Consider the following 14,857-nt stretch of genomic DNA (forward strand, 5'->3'; position numbering starts at 1 on the left):
GATTTGATGAGGGAGCGGAAATGAATCTCAACAGTGAAGGGAATCTATGTTAGGTCACAGGCCGACCACAAAGATAACAGAACCATAACTTCAAGGCCTACACAAAACAAGGAATACAGACTTTGTGAAAGTAGTTTGACAAAGTCAGAATGGTGGACTGTGTCCTACAAGAATTTATCAAGAGAGGAAAAATCAGATTTTTAGTTATCACATTATAGTACTTAAAAGGTCCAGTTCCTAACAAAAAACTACAAATCACATAAAGAATCAGGAAAATATGACTAATTCACAGGGGAGAAGACAGACTTAGAAATCAGTCCTGAGGAGGCCCAGATTTTAAGAGTTACTTGTCAAAGACATTAAATCAACTGTCTTAAATATGCTCTATGAGATAAAAGAAATAAAAATAATTATATATATGAACAAGTAGAGAATACTGATATAGAGATAGAAATAATTAAAAGGAACCAAGCAGGAATTCCAGGACAGAAAAGTGTTAACGGCTGAAATTTAACATTCACTCTAGGGGGATTCAATGGCAGATTACAGGAGGCAGAAAAAAGACTCAGCAAACCTATAGATAAGGCAATTGGAAACAGTCTGATCAGAAAGAAAAGAGAATGAAGGAAAACCGAATCTAATGAACCTGCAAGACACAATCAGAAATACTAACATACACATCGTGGAATTCCCAAATGGAAAGACAGAAAGTGGCAGAAAAAATATTTGAAGAAATAATGGTCAAAAACTTGCAAATTTTATAAAAGATGCGAATTTATACATCCAAGAAAATCAGTGATCTCCAAGCAGGATGAAATCTGAGACCCACACTGGGACACATTAGGGTCAAATGGTTGAACATTTGATAAGGAGATAAAGGTCTCTTGAAAGCAGCCAAGGAAGTGACTCATGTAAAAAGATCCTTAAGAAGAATAACAGCTGATTTCTCATCAGAAACCATTGTGGCCAAGAGGCAGTGGATGACATCTTAAAGTTCTAAAAACACAAGCAAACAAAAAAACAAAAACCCCAAAACTGGTCAACCAGGAATCTTATATCCTATATAAGATTTGCCTTTGTCCAAGAACAAAGACAAAATTAAAACAGTTCCAGATAAACAAGAGAAAAGGGAGTTTGTCATTAGTAGACTTGTCTTACGAGAAATGCTAAAGTGAGTCCATCAGGCTGAAATGAAAGGACACTAGATAGTACTTTAAAGCCATAAGAAGAAATAAATAAATCTGGCAAAAGTAACCATACAGGTACATTTAAAAGCCAGTATTACTGTACTTTGGCTCATAACTCATTTTTTTCATACATGATTTAAAAGGAAAATGCATAAAACAGTAACTGTAAATCTAAGTAAATGGGAAAATAGTCTATAAAGATGTGATTTGTAAAAATAAAAAATACAGGGAGAGAAAGTACAGATATAGAAGAGCAATGCGTCTGTATGCTATTGAAACAAATCTGCTATTATTTAAACTGGGTTGTTATAAGTGTGAGATGTCAGCTGTGATCTAAAACTTAATGAAAGATCTAAAAATTTTACAAAAAAGAAATCAAAAGATCTGCCACAAAAAACCCAACCAAATGCAAAAGAAAGAGAAAAAATGGGAAGAATTCCACAAAAAACAAGTAAGACATGCAGAAAATATACAGCTATTTACCAAACAGAACTCCTTATCAGTAACTACTTTTAATGTAAAAGGACGTAAGATAGTTCATGTAACAGTAACCATAAGAGAGATGAATGGCTATCTGTTAGATAAACAGATTTAAAGTCAAAAAGGTTACAAGAGACCACAAGGACTATACTGATAAAAGGTCAATTCAGGAAGAAAGTATGACTATAATAAATATATACAAAACAAACAAAATCCCCAAATCTATGAAGCAAAAATGGACAGAACTGAAGGGAGAAATAGAGAGTGCCTTAATAATACCTGGAGGCAACAATAACCCATTTTCTTTTTAATTTTAAAAAATAGAGGCCGGGCACGGTGGCTCAAGCCTGTAATCCCAGCACTTTGGGAGGCCGAGGCGGGTGGATCACAAGGTCAAGAGATCGAGACCATCCTGGTCAACATGGTGAAACCCCGTCTCTACTAAAAAAAAAAAAACACACACACACACACAAAAAAAAAATTAGCTGGGCATGGTGGCACGTGCCTGTAATCCCAGCTACTCAGGAGGCTGAGGCAGGAGAATTGCCTGAACCCAGGAGGTGGAGGTTGCAGTGAGCCGAGATCGCGCCATTGCACTCCAGCCTGGGTAACAAGAGCGAAACTCCGTCTAAAAAAAAAAAAAAAAAAAATAGAGACAGAGTCTCACTATGCTGCAAGGCTGGTCTCAAGTTCCTAAGCCAAAGTGATCTTCCTGCCCTGGCCTCCCAAAGTCTCTGGGATTACAGGTACACGCCACCATGCCTGGCCAAGAATAAAATGTTTAGAAATAAATTTAATCAGCCAGGCGCGGTGGCTCAAGCCTGTAATCCCAGCACTTTGGGAGGCTGAGGCCGGTGGATCACGAGGTCAAGAGATCGAGACCATCCTGCTCAACATGGTGAAACCCCGCCTCTACTAAAAATACAAAACATTAGCTGGGCATGGTGGCACGTGCCTGTAATCCCAGCTACTCAGGAGGCTGAGGCAGGAGAATTGCCTGAACCCAGGAGGCGGAGGTTGCGGTGAGCCGAGATCGCACCATTGCACTCCATCCTGGGTAACAAGAGCGAAACTCCGTCTCAAAAAAAAAAACAACAACAAAAAAAGAAATAAATTTAATCAAGGAAGACAAACACCTGTATCCAGAAAACTAGTGAACAGTGTGGAAAAAAGAAATTAAAGGCCTAAATAAAGGCAAAGACATCCTGTGCTAATGGAGTAGAAGACTTAATACTGGTAAGACAACAATACCACCCAAGGCAATAAACAGATTCAATGCCATCCCTATCAAAAGTATAAGGGAATTTTTTTTTCTATTTTTTTTTTTTTTAAAGACGGTGTTTCACCATGTTGGTCAGGCTGGTCTTGAACTCCCAACCTCAGGTGATCCACTCGCCTTGGCCTCCAAAGTGCTTGGATTACAGCCGTGAGCCATCACGCCCGGCCTGGAATTTTTTAGAAATACAGATAAATGCGGCTGGGCACATCTGTAATCCTAGCACTTTGGAAAGCCAAGGCAGGCAGATCACAGGGTCAGGAGATCGAGACCATCCTGGCCAACACGGTGAAACCCCGTTTCTACTAAAAATACAAAAAAAATAGCCGGGCGTGGTAGTGCACACCTGTAGTCCGAGCTACATGGGAGGCAGAGACAGGAGAATTGTTTGAACCCAGGAGGCAGAGATTGCAGTGAGCTGAGACTGGGCAACAGTATGAGACTCTGTCTCAAAAAAACAAGAAAAGAAAGAAAGAAATAGAGATAAATGCAACCTAAAATTCTTAAGAAATATCAAAAGCCAAAACAATCTTGAGAAAGAAAAGGAATCCGACTTCCCAATTCTGAAACTTATTATAAAGTTATCATAATGAAAGAGTTATATGGTATAAGGCCAGACATATAGAAAAACTAAATAAGATTGAGAGTCCAGAAGTAAGTGCTTACATATATAGTCAGCTGGTATCAGACAAGGGTGCCAAAACTAATCTTTGGGGAAAGAACAGTCTCTTCAACAAATGCTACTGGAAAAATTAGATATTCACAAGCAAAAGAATAAATCTGCATGTTTACCTTATACCACATGCAACAATTAATTTACAATGGATCAAAGATCTTAAATATAGAGCTAAAACTATAATTATGTCTTGGAAGAAAATGCAGTAAAATTTTCTTTTTCAAAGACAGAGTTTTTCTCTTATTGCCTAGGCTAAAGTGCAATGGTGCAACCTTTGCCTTCCAGGTTCAAGCTATTCTCCTGACTCAGCCTCCCAAGTAGCTGAGACTATAGGCGCCTGTCACCATGCCAAGCTAATTTTTTGTATTTTTAATAAGAGATGGGATTTCGCCATGTTGGGCAGGCTGGTCTCAAACTCCTGACCTCAACTGATTCACCTGCCTCAGTCTCCCAAAGTGCTGGGATTACATGTATGAGCCACTGTACCTGGCCAAAAATACAGTAAAAAAATTTTATAAACTTGGATTTGGTTCCTTCATTATGACAACAAAAGTCCTGTATAGGCAACAAAAGAAAAAATACACTGGGCTTTATTAAAGTAAAAACTTCCTTATATCTGAATTGAACCTCAGACTGGAGAAAAAACAAAAACAAAACTTTCATGCATCAAAGGATACTATCAAGAATTTAAATTATACACCTGATAAGAGACAAGCACCGAAATATATAAAGAACTCTTACAACTCAATGACAAAAAGACAACCCAATTCATGAAAGAGCAGAGTCACTAGACATTTCTCTATTTAACTGTATGATTAAAAGTGGTTAAAAAAGAAACTACAAATTTTGCTATATGTATTTACCACAATTAACAAAAAAATTGTTTCTGACACAGTAACTTCCTAATTTTCATAAAGTCATGTAACTACATTTTGAAAAACTTAAACAAACAAAAAAACAGACTGGGTTTCCTCTGTCACCCAGGCTGGAATGCAGTAGCCAAATCATAGCTCACTGCAGCCTTTAACTCCTGGGCTCCAGCAATCCTTCCATGCCAGCCTTCCAAGAAGTTGGGATTACAAGGTGAGACCCTCCATACCCACCATGAAAAACATTATTTGGAACTTCAATTTACATGGTAATTTAAAAATGATGTTTAAAGATACACCAAAGTGGAAATGATTTCAGCAAGATGGGAGGACAATTAGAAAATATTTAAGACAAGAATACCATCTTTAATGCACCAGAAGTAGGGCGAGAAGAACTGAGCAAAGCCACGACTGGTTAAGAGAAACAGTTCAATTTCAGGCTGCACCAACCACCCTGGTCTCCTAAACTGTCAGAACACCCCTTGCACACAATTTCCCTAGACTGGTGGTTTCTGAGATGAGAGGAGGGAACTGGAGGTGGAACTCTGAGCTCTCCACAGGTCTGGGAAGCACACTCCAATCCTGTCCCATGAGAACCACTGGGAGTGCTAGATGGGCTGAACTACCTGGGATGAAAAGAGCAGGACACTGATTGTGGTTGGATTTTGGTGTTTACTCAGTGCTCCAGTCATTGGGGATTCCCTGTTGAAGTTACTATGGAAAACAGTATGATTGTTCCTCAGGCTGGGTGTAGTGGCTCATGGCTGTGATCCTAGCAGTTTGGGAGACAGAGGTCGGAGGACTGCTTAAGCCCAGGAGTTCAAGACCAGGGGCAACACAAAAAGACCCTATCTCTATTAAAAAGAAAAAAAAAAAGAAAGAAGTTCCTCCAAAAAAACACAAAAAACATAAAACAAAACCAAAAACAGATCTACCACATATTTCAGCAATCCCACTGCTGGATACATATCCAAAATAAAGGAATTCAGTACATCTTGCCAGGCACGGTGGCTCATGCCTGTAATCCCAGCACTCTGGGAGGCCCAGGCAGATAGATCGCTAGAGGCCAGGAGTTGGAGAACAGCCTGGCTAACATGGCAAAAACCAGTCTCTACTAAAAATACAAAAATTAGCTGGACGTGGTGGTACGCGCCTGTAGCCCCAACTACTTGGGAGGCTGAGGCATGAGAATTACTTGAAGTGGGGAGGCAGAGGTTACAGTGAGCTGAGATAAAGCCACTGCATTCCAGTCTGGTGACAGAGTAAGACTCTGTCTCAAAAACATTAAAAAAAAAAAAAAGAAAGAAAATTAGTACATCTAAGAGATAGATGCATTTCCATGTTTACTGTAGCACTATTCACAAGAGCCAAGATACTGGAATCAACCTAAGTGTCCCTCATCAGATTAATAAGGAAAATGTTGAATGTATATACACAATGAAAAATTATTCATCCATAAAAAAGAATGAAATTCGGCCGGGAACAGTGGCTCACACTTGTAATCCCACCACTTTGGGAGGCCAAGGTGGGCGGATCACGAGGTCAGGAGTTTGAGACCAATCTGGACAACATAGTGAAACCTCATCTCTACTAAATATACAAATAATTAGCTGGGTGTGCTGGTGTGCGCTTTGCGCCTATAATCTCAGTTACTCGGGAGACTGAGGCAGGAGAATCGTGTGAACCCAGGAGGCGGAGGTTGCAGTCAGCCAGATTGCACCATTGCACTCCAGCCCGGGTGACAAGGGAGACTCCATCCCCCCAGCGAAAAGAATGAAATTCTGTCATTTTCAGCAACATGAACAGAACTTGAAGTCATCTCAGGTTCAGTGAAATAAGTCAAGCACAGAGACAAATATCACATGACCTCACTCATATGTGGGCACTGTAAGAGTGAAGGCCAGGCACAGTGATTCACGCCTATAATCGTGGCACTTCGGGAGGCTGAGGCAGGAGGGTCGCTTGAGTCCAGGAGTTTGAGACCAGCCTGGGCAACACAGTGAGACACCAGCTCTACAAAAAATATAAAAATTAGCTGGGCATGGTGGCACATGCCTGTAGTGCCTTCTACTCAGGAAGCTGAGGTAGTAGATTGCTTTATCCCAGGAGGCTGAGGTACATACAATAAGCCCTGATCACACCACTGAACTCCAGCCTAAGTGATAAAGTAAGACCTTGTCTCATTTTAAAAAATTAAAATGCAGATCTTATACAGGCAGAGAGTAGATGGGTGGCTACCAGAGACTGTCAAGCATAGAAGGGAAGAGAGGATAAAGAGAGACTGGTTGGTCAGGTGCAGTGGTTCATTCTTGTAATCCCAGCACTCTGGGAGGCCAAGGCAGGTGAATCATGAGGTCAGGAAACCAGCCTGGTCAACATGGTGGAATCCCATCTCTACCAAAAATACAAAAAAAAAAAAAAAAAAAAAAAAAAATTAGTCGGGCATGGTGGCGGGCACCTGTTGTCCCAGCTACTTGGGAGGCTGAGGTAGGAGATCACTTCAATCCAGAAGGCAAGGATGCAGTGAGACAAGCAACCGCTGAGCTTGGGCGACAGAGCAAGATTCCGACTCAAAAAAAAAAAAACAACAACAACAACAAAAACCAGACTGGTTAATAAGTACAAAAACAGAAGGAATAAATTCTGACATTTGATAGCACAGTAGTGCTAAAATAAGTACAAAAATTGATAGAAGGAATCAATTCTGACATGATAGCACTACAGTTAACAATAATTTATATGTATTTAAAAATTTTTATTCTAATAATTTTTTAGTGATAGGGTCTTGCTCTGTCACCCAGGCTGAAGTGCAGTGGCTTGATCATAGGTCGCTGCAGCTCCAATGCCTGGGCTCAAGAGGGGATGGTTATTTTAATTACTCTGATTTTCTCATTACACGTTGTATGTATGTACCAAAATATTATGTGGACCTCACAAATGTGTAGTTATGTACCAATAAACTTTTTAAAGATGCTCAAATGTATTGCATGCTAGATAGAATGAAGAATGAAAAATGTTCGGCCAGGCGTGGTGGCTCAAGCCTGTAATCCCAGCACTTTGGGAGGCCGAGGCGGGTGGATCACGAGGTCGAGAGATCGAGACCAACCTGGTCAACATGGTGAAACCCCGTCTCTACTAAAAATACAAAAAATTAGCTGGGCATGGTGGTGCATGCCTGTAATCCCAGCTACTCAGGAGGCTGAGGCAGGAGAATTGCCTGAACCCAGGAGGCGGAGGTTGCGGTGAGCCGAGATCGTGCCATTGCACTACAGCCTGGGTAACAAGAGCGAAACTCCGCCTAAAAAAAAAAGAAAAAAAGAAAAAGAAAAAAAGAAAAAAAAAAAGAAAAAGAAAAGAAGAAAAAAAAGAAAAAGAAGAAGAAAAAAAAAAAAAGAAAAACGTTCCACTGTTTTCAGTTCCAACTCCAATTTCACGTTTCAGTGCTCCTCCCTTATTATAACTCATCTCAATAAAAACAGTAAAAATCAAATATAACTAAGATAACCAAACTAACCTATTTCAAAGACTTAGATAGCTTAACTAGCTGCAAACAAACAGAAAATGAACAACCAAAACCTCGTAGATGAAAAAATTTTTGAAAGATAGAACTGGCAATTTATAATACATTAATAAAACCATAAGGAGATTCTAATTCCAATGGAAACAACAGTAAAAAAAAATTTACCATTTTTTGAAAACTGAACATAATTTTTAGAATTCTTGAAAAACAAGACTTACTCTTTGATATCACGAAGTTGATCAACATCTTGTGATCTTGTAAAATCTGGATCATGGGCTAGCAGGTGAATCATGTATGGAACTACATATTCAGGCAACAGTGATAATAATTTCTCTGAAGTGAAAACATTATTTAATATTAAAAACAACCTTTATGAAATGCCTTAGTGGACTGAGTTTAACTACTTAAGTTTTCATTTTGTCCCTCAGTTATTTCTAAATTAGGCACAACATGATACCTGGATACTAAAATACTTTACACTTCACTTTTCTTTTTAATTTCTTTCTCTGGTACCTGGTATACAGTTATATTTCACTTTTGAAAGAATTAAAGTCAAAGGTATCAGATATTAAACCCAGTGAACAATAGGTCCTGGCCAGGTGTGGTGCCTCACACCTGTAATCCCAGCACTATGGGAAGCTGCGGAGGGCAGATCATGAGGTCAGGAGTTTGAGGCCAGCCTGGCCAACATGTTAAAACCCCATCTCTACTGAAAATACAAAAAATTAGGTGGGTGTGGTGGCAGGTGCCTGTAATCCCAGCTACTCAGGAAGCTGAGGCAGAAGAATCACTTGAATCCGGGAGGTGGAGATTGCAGTGAGTCGAGACCACACCACAGCACTCCAGCCTAGGCAACAAATAAACAAACAAAATCCAAAAACCAAAAAACCAATAGGTCCCTGAGAAAGCTAGGAAAAAATTATTTAGTCTGGTTGCTGAGCAATATGTTCAAATCAAACCATACTGCTGATACCATAGAAAAAATGCAGTTAACCAGGAGTTAATGCAGTATATAAATAGGATTCATGAGGCGTTCACTTTTTAAGTACATCATAACTACAATGACAGCATTCTATAAAACTTCCAGTTATATTATCAACTATAATAGAAACACATGACAGAAAAAAACCCCGAAAAATTGATACATCGACAAAATACATTTGCACACAGAGAACTTTCAGTTGCTTACCAGTAGCCATAGGGTTCTGTTTAATGTACTCCCTGCGTATACTGATATTTTTTAGCAAACACTGTCGTGCATGTGCTCTTCTCTCCTTCACAGGATCTTTGGCACACAAGGCAAAGATCGCCATATACTCCAATGGGAGCAGTAACTTCACAAGTGCCTTATGCAGCTTCTGGGCAAATATCTGCCTTACTTGGTAACACTCATCCTACAGCAGCACAAAAATACTTAAATTGGCAAACGTTGATTAAAAAAAAAAAAAAACAAAAAACCCAGCAGTTTAAGTATTTTTAATGTCTTCTCTAATTAAAAAAAATAATTACATGGGGGGAATAATGTAATAATCGTAATAATTTAAAGACAGTTAAACAGGTAATAATAGTTCCTTTTGTACATATATTCACATAATAAATAAATTTGTATCCACAGAAAGTAAATGTATTCAACTTTGAAGACAAGTAATTGACAAAAATAAGACTGTTACTTACATTAATAACAAGTGCACAGAGCTGAAACTGTTCTGGGGTAATAATTTCATGGTAACAAGGTTCCTGAGCAAGCTTCATTATGGCACTACCAGCAGCTAATCGCAAGCGAGACATATCAGATTTACTATAAACAAACAAAAAAGAAATAAACATTTCCTAGAACCATTATCATTCACAAAGATGCTTTCGTCCCTTTTTGAATGTAAGGTCCTTAGAGGATAATTTATGCTTAAAATGACATAATGTACACCTATGGGAAAGCTATTTTGAGTCCATGAACCGTGAACATGGAATTGTGACTTCCACAATCAAATCAAATCATTGTGACTTTTTGATTACAAATTTACCTGCCTTAATTTCTAGACAAGCTCTAGCTTAGATACTTCACCACAACCAAACAACTCTGCTTATTCATGCAACCATAGTATTTTCAAGGATAGGAAGAACTCTTTACATCAGGAGCTGTATCCCTCATTTTAAGAGGAATACATATTGATTGCAGAAAACTTGATTTAAAAAAATTTTAAAAATCACCTACAATCATTTAAAAAAATCTATGTCCTGAATATACACACATAACAGGAATCTGGCTTAATGTCTGCTGAAATGGCAGGGCTGCAGTTAAGAGGGAAGTATCAGACAAATACCTGAAGTAAAGGATATGAAATATAAGAGCCAGTGTCTGTCTTAGGTACTAGTTCCTGGTGCTGACCTCCTTTTGCAGAGTCACGTTTTCAAAATGGAACCTATGAGGCCTTGGCATTCCCACCCTCACACTGTGTATTCTTATTATTTATGTAGTAAAATGTGGTAATAAATGGGGTGGCAGGGGAGTCTTTCTACTTTGACTTTTTTTTTTTTTTTTGAGACGGAGTTTCGCTCTTGTTACCCAGGCTGGAGTGCAATGGCGTGATCTTGGCTCACCGCAACCTCCGCCTCCTGGGTTCAGGCAATTCTCCTGCCTCAGCCTCCTGAGTAGCTGGGATTATAGGCACGCGCCACCATGCCCAGCTAATTTTTTGTATTTTTAGTAGAGACGGGGTTTCACCATGTTGACCAGGTTGTTCTTGATCTCTTGACCTTGTGATCCACCCGCCTCGGCCTCCCAAAGTGCTGGGATTACAGTCTTGAGCCACCGCGCCTGGCCCCTCTACTTTGACATCTATGTGGAACATAGCATGGATTTCATATTTATTGTGACAGCTTTATGAAATGCAGAAAGCTAGCCTGAACCCACTGGGATTACTGCTAAGCATACAGAGGAGAAAACCTGGTACTCTTGGACAACAGGATTGTTAAAATGAGTACTGGTAACAATGAGGGAGCCTCAGATAGCTTCTATGACATTCATTCAGGAATGCAAGTAACAGCTATTATTTGAGTGCTTACTTTGTGCCAGTAAGAGTTTATAGGCTTTATCTCAATTAATTTTCACTCCATAAGATGAAGAAATTGAGGCTTAGAAAAGTTAATATTACATGAGATCCAATTAGGATCTAATGGGTGTTCATTCCATGGTTAACAATTCCCCTATTTTTAGTGATAGAAAATAATGCTGGAGGAACATGCTTGTGTATATGCTTTCATATGGTTCTTCTTTTCCACACATGAATTATGTGTAAAAATAGTCAGGGATAACATTTTTGAGGATCTAGATGGAAAATCCCAGAGTCAAGCCAATTTATACTCACAGGGGTAATGAAGAAACCCATTTCCCTAATCATACTGAGAAATGACTGCTTAAAAAATTTTTTTTTCTTTCTGATTTGTAAGGCAAAAGAGGTATTGCTTAAGTTTAAATTGTATTGACTGCATTTAGTGATGTTAAACTTTATCTTTTTTTTTTTTTTTTTTTTTTAGACAGAGTTTCGCTCTTGTTACCCAGGCTGGAGTGCAATGGCGCGATCTCGGCTCACCACAACCTCCGCCTCCTGAGTTCAGGCAATTCTCCTGCCTCAGCCTCCTGAGTAGCTGGGATTACAGGTATGCGCCACCATGCCCAGCTAATGTTTTGTATTTTTAGTAGAGACGGGGTTTCACCACATTGACCAGGATGGTCTCGATCTGTTGACCGGGATGGTCTCGATCTCTTGACCTCATGATCCACCCGCCTCGGCCTCCCAAAGTGCTGGGATTACAGGCTTGAGCCACCGCGCCCGGCCGATGTTAAACTTTTAAAAGTAAACTGATAACAGCTAGTCTTCACCTCTACTGGGGGTCCTGCCTAGGTATCACTGAGTTTTAAGAGCTCATTATTATGCCTCATTATTATACCTATGTTCTGCCCAGGTATCGCTGACTTGTAAGAGCTCACTGTTTGCCATATATAACATATAATTACCCCAATTTAAAGCTTTCATTATCCCTAACTCAGCTGTAATCAGTGTGTTATAAAAGGCTGTCCTTCACTTATTCGATGATAAAAAAAAATAGGGGGTGGTGGTGCACAACTATAGTCCTACTATTCAGGAGGCTGAGGCAGAAAGATTGCTTGAGCCCAGCTAGCCTGAGCTACACAGTGAGATCTCATTTCTAATTATAATCATTTTTTAAAAAATTAATTGCACAGCAGTACCACATATCTAGCCCAAGTTGGAGTGCAGTGGCATGATCTTGGTGCACTGCAACCTCGACCTCCTGGGTTCAAGCGATTTTCATGCCTCAGACTCACCATTAGCTGGGATTATAGGCATGTGCTACCACACCCAGCTAATTTTTGTATCTTTAGTAGAGACAGGGTTTCAACATGACTTCAACTGATCCACCTGCCTTGGCCTACCAAAGTGCTAGGATTACAGGCGTGAGCCACTGTGCTCAGCCTCATAAAGGAATAATTAAACCTCTGTCCTCTACTACAAATTTTAAAAAAGGAATGTATCATATGTAGAGTTCTTTAGTTATCTATGCTGGTACTCTTGGCCCCTACTAAATCAAGAATTTGAAAGAAACCAGGATCACAAAAAATTGAGCTTTCATTTTCATCTTAAAAATGAGATGGTAATTTTACAGATTAAAAGTGAAAATGTGTAACAACGTAAACTGTGTGTGTGCATATACATGTGTACACACCCGAATTTGTAGAACAAGAAGAAGACTTCAACTCTCTCTTCTTTGAATTGCCGCTGAAATTTTTATTACTTTCATGGCACTCAAGTCATTCCACTTATTTAATCACTTTAATACAGAGAAGCTCTTTGAAGGCAGGGACTTTTCCTATTTTTGCTGCAATGCTTTTCACAGTGTTTTATGCAGTAGAAATTTAACAAATACTTGCTTAACTGAACCAAATGTTGATGCTAACTGTAATAATGATTATGATTACGTATTTGTAATCATAGGAAGAAAACTATACTGGCACTATTAAAATAACAATACTATCAGACAGAAAACCCTAAATGAGTACAGAAGATTTAATCCAGAAGAACAAGGTATAATTACACCATTTGGTATTCACTAGGTAAGTAATTCTTACATAATTTATATCAAAATTTCAGCACTAAGAAAACTAGAAAGAAAGAAAATCTCACCTGATCCTCTTTTGCTCTGTCAGGTCACCCTCACTAACCAACATCGCTGATAATAACCGAAGAGTTGAATTGGCAGATTTAGACTGGTTGTTTTTCATACCCAACAGCCACCTTACCAGAAGTTTAATTGCCTGTACCTATAAAATATTAACATGCTAAAAAAAGAACGCAACTTAAAATTCCAATTAAAGGGAAAATTAATTTATATTAGATTAATGAGATTACTTATCTCCATCAGCAGAAATTTTATTAAATAAGGGGATAATAACAGTAACAATAAGAACTAATATTTACTCTGTGCTTAACCAGTGCCAGGCACTTTTCTTAGAGCTGTACATGTATCAACTTATTAAATCTCCCCAAAAAACTCTTATGAAGATTATTTTTTTCCCCAACTGATAAGGCAATCGAGACACACTGCTATGACAGATAACGTGCTTAAAAGTATGGTTCCAGAATTTAGGTTTTCTTTATTTTTTTTTCCTTTTTTCTTTCTTTTTTTTTTTTAATGGGGTTTCACCATGATGGTCAGGCTGGTCTTGAACTCCCGACCTCAGGTAATTCACCCACCTCGGCCTCCCAAAGTGCTGAGATTACAGGTGTGAGCCACCGCTCCCGGCCTAGGTTTTCATACTTAGATGCTTGTCCAAGATTTTGAAACTATTTGAAAATACATACTTAGAAAACAACAATTTAAACTATACAGGCCAGGCATGGTGACTCATGCCTGTAATCTCAGCACTTTAGAAGGCCAAGGCAGGTGGATCACTGGAGACCGGCCTAGCCAACATCGTGAAACACTGTCTAGAATAAAAAACCTAGTCTCTACTGAAAAAAAAAAAAAAAACACACCAAAAAAAACCTAGCCAGGCATGATGGCACATACCAGTAGTCCCAGCTACTGAGGAGGCTGAGGCATCAGAATTGCCTGCACTCAGGAGGCAGAGGTTGCAGTGAGTTGAGACTGTGTATCACTGCATTCCAGCCTGGATGACAGAGCAAAACTCCATCTCAAACAAACAAACAAACAAAAAACCCAAAACAAAATACAAAAACAACAAACACTGTACTGATTGCAGTAACTGAAAATAACTTCAGAGTTTTACAGTTCTGTAGTATTGAAAAACTACTTTAAAGAAACCATCAAGTATGATCCAGTCTCATTTAACATTCTGACCAAAAAAATGGGAGTTTCTACAATCATTGGTAGTCAAAACTAGTTGGAGATGTCTAGTCAAAAGATTGTTAGCAACATATGTGAAAGAGCTAGCCAAAGGCTGGGTGCAGTGACTCAAGCCTGTAATCCCAGCACTTTGGGAGGTCGAGGTGGGTGAATCACCTGAGGCCAGGAGTTGGAGATTAGCCTGGCCAACATGGTGAACCCCCTTTTCTACTAAAAATACAAAAATTAGCCAGACTTGGTGGCACATGCCTGTAGTCCCAGCTACTTGGGAGGCTGAGGCAGGAGAATTGCTTGAACACAGGAGGTGGAGGTTGCAATGAGCCGAGATTGTGCCACTGCACTCCAGAGCCTGGGTGATAGAATAAGACTCCGTTAAAAAAAAAAAAAAAAAAAAAGTGCTAACCAAAAAAATCAAAGCATTCTTCATTAAATTTATTGACAACCTGGAAAAATGAATTGATAGAA

At 39.1% G+C, this 14,857-nt stretch overlaps 1 protein-coding gene across 3 annotated transcripts in view; it reads right to left on the reverse strand.

The window, feature by feature from the left end:
• The window catches only part of PDS5A (PDS5 cohesin associated factor A), a 159,849-nt gene that overhangs the window by 34,589 nt on the left and 110,403 nt on the right, over nt 1-14,857 (reverse strand). For all 3 annotated transcript variants that reach the window (XM_039468201.2, XM_074396027.1, XM_039468202.2), the window contains 4 exons: nt 13,210-13,346; nt 9,683-9,806; nt 9,198-9,402; nt 8,227-8,341 (listed from right to left, as the gene is read on the reverse strand). In XM_039468201.2, the coding sequence (XP_039324135.1) occupies nt 8,227-8,341; nt 9,198-9,402; nt 9,683-9,806; nt 13,210-13,346 (581 nt within the window). The remainder of the gene's footprint in view (nt 1-8,226; nt 8,342-9,197; nt 9,403-9,682; nt 9,807-13,209; nt 13,347-14,857) is intronic.

Source organism: Saimiri boliviensis, chromosome 3 (assembly GCF_048565385.1).
Source record: "Saimiri boliviensis isolate mSaiBol1 chromosome 3, mSaiBol1.pri, whole genome shotgun sequence".
NCBI classification, from domain to species: domain Eukaryota; kingdom Metazoa; phylum Chordata; class Mammalia; order Primates; family Cebidae; genus Saimiri; species Saimiri boliviensis.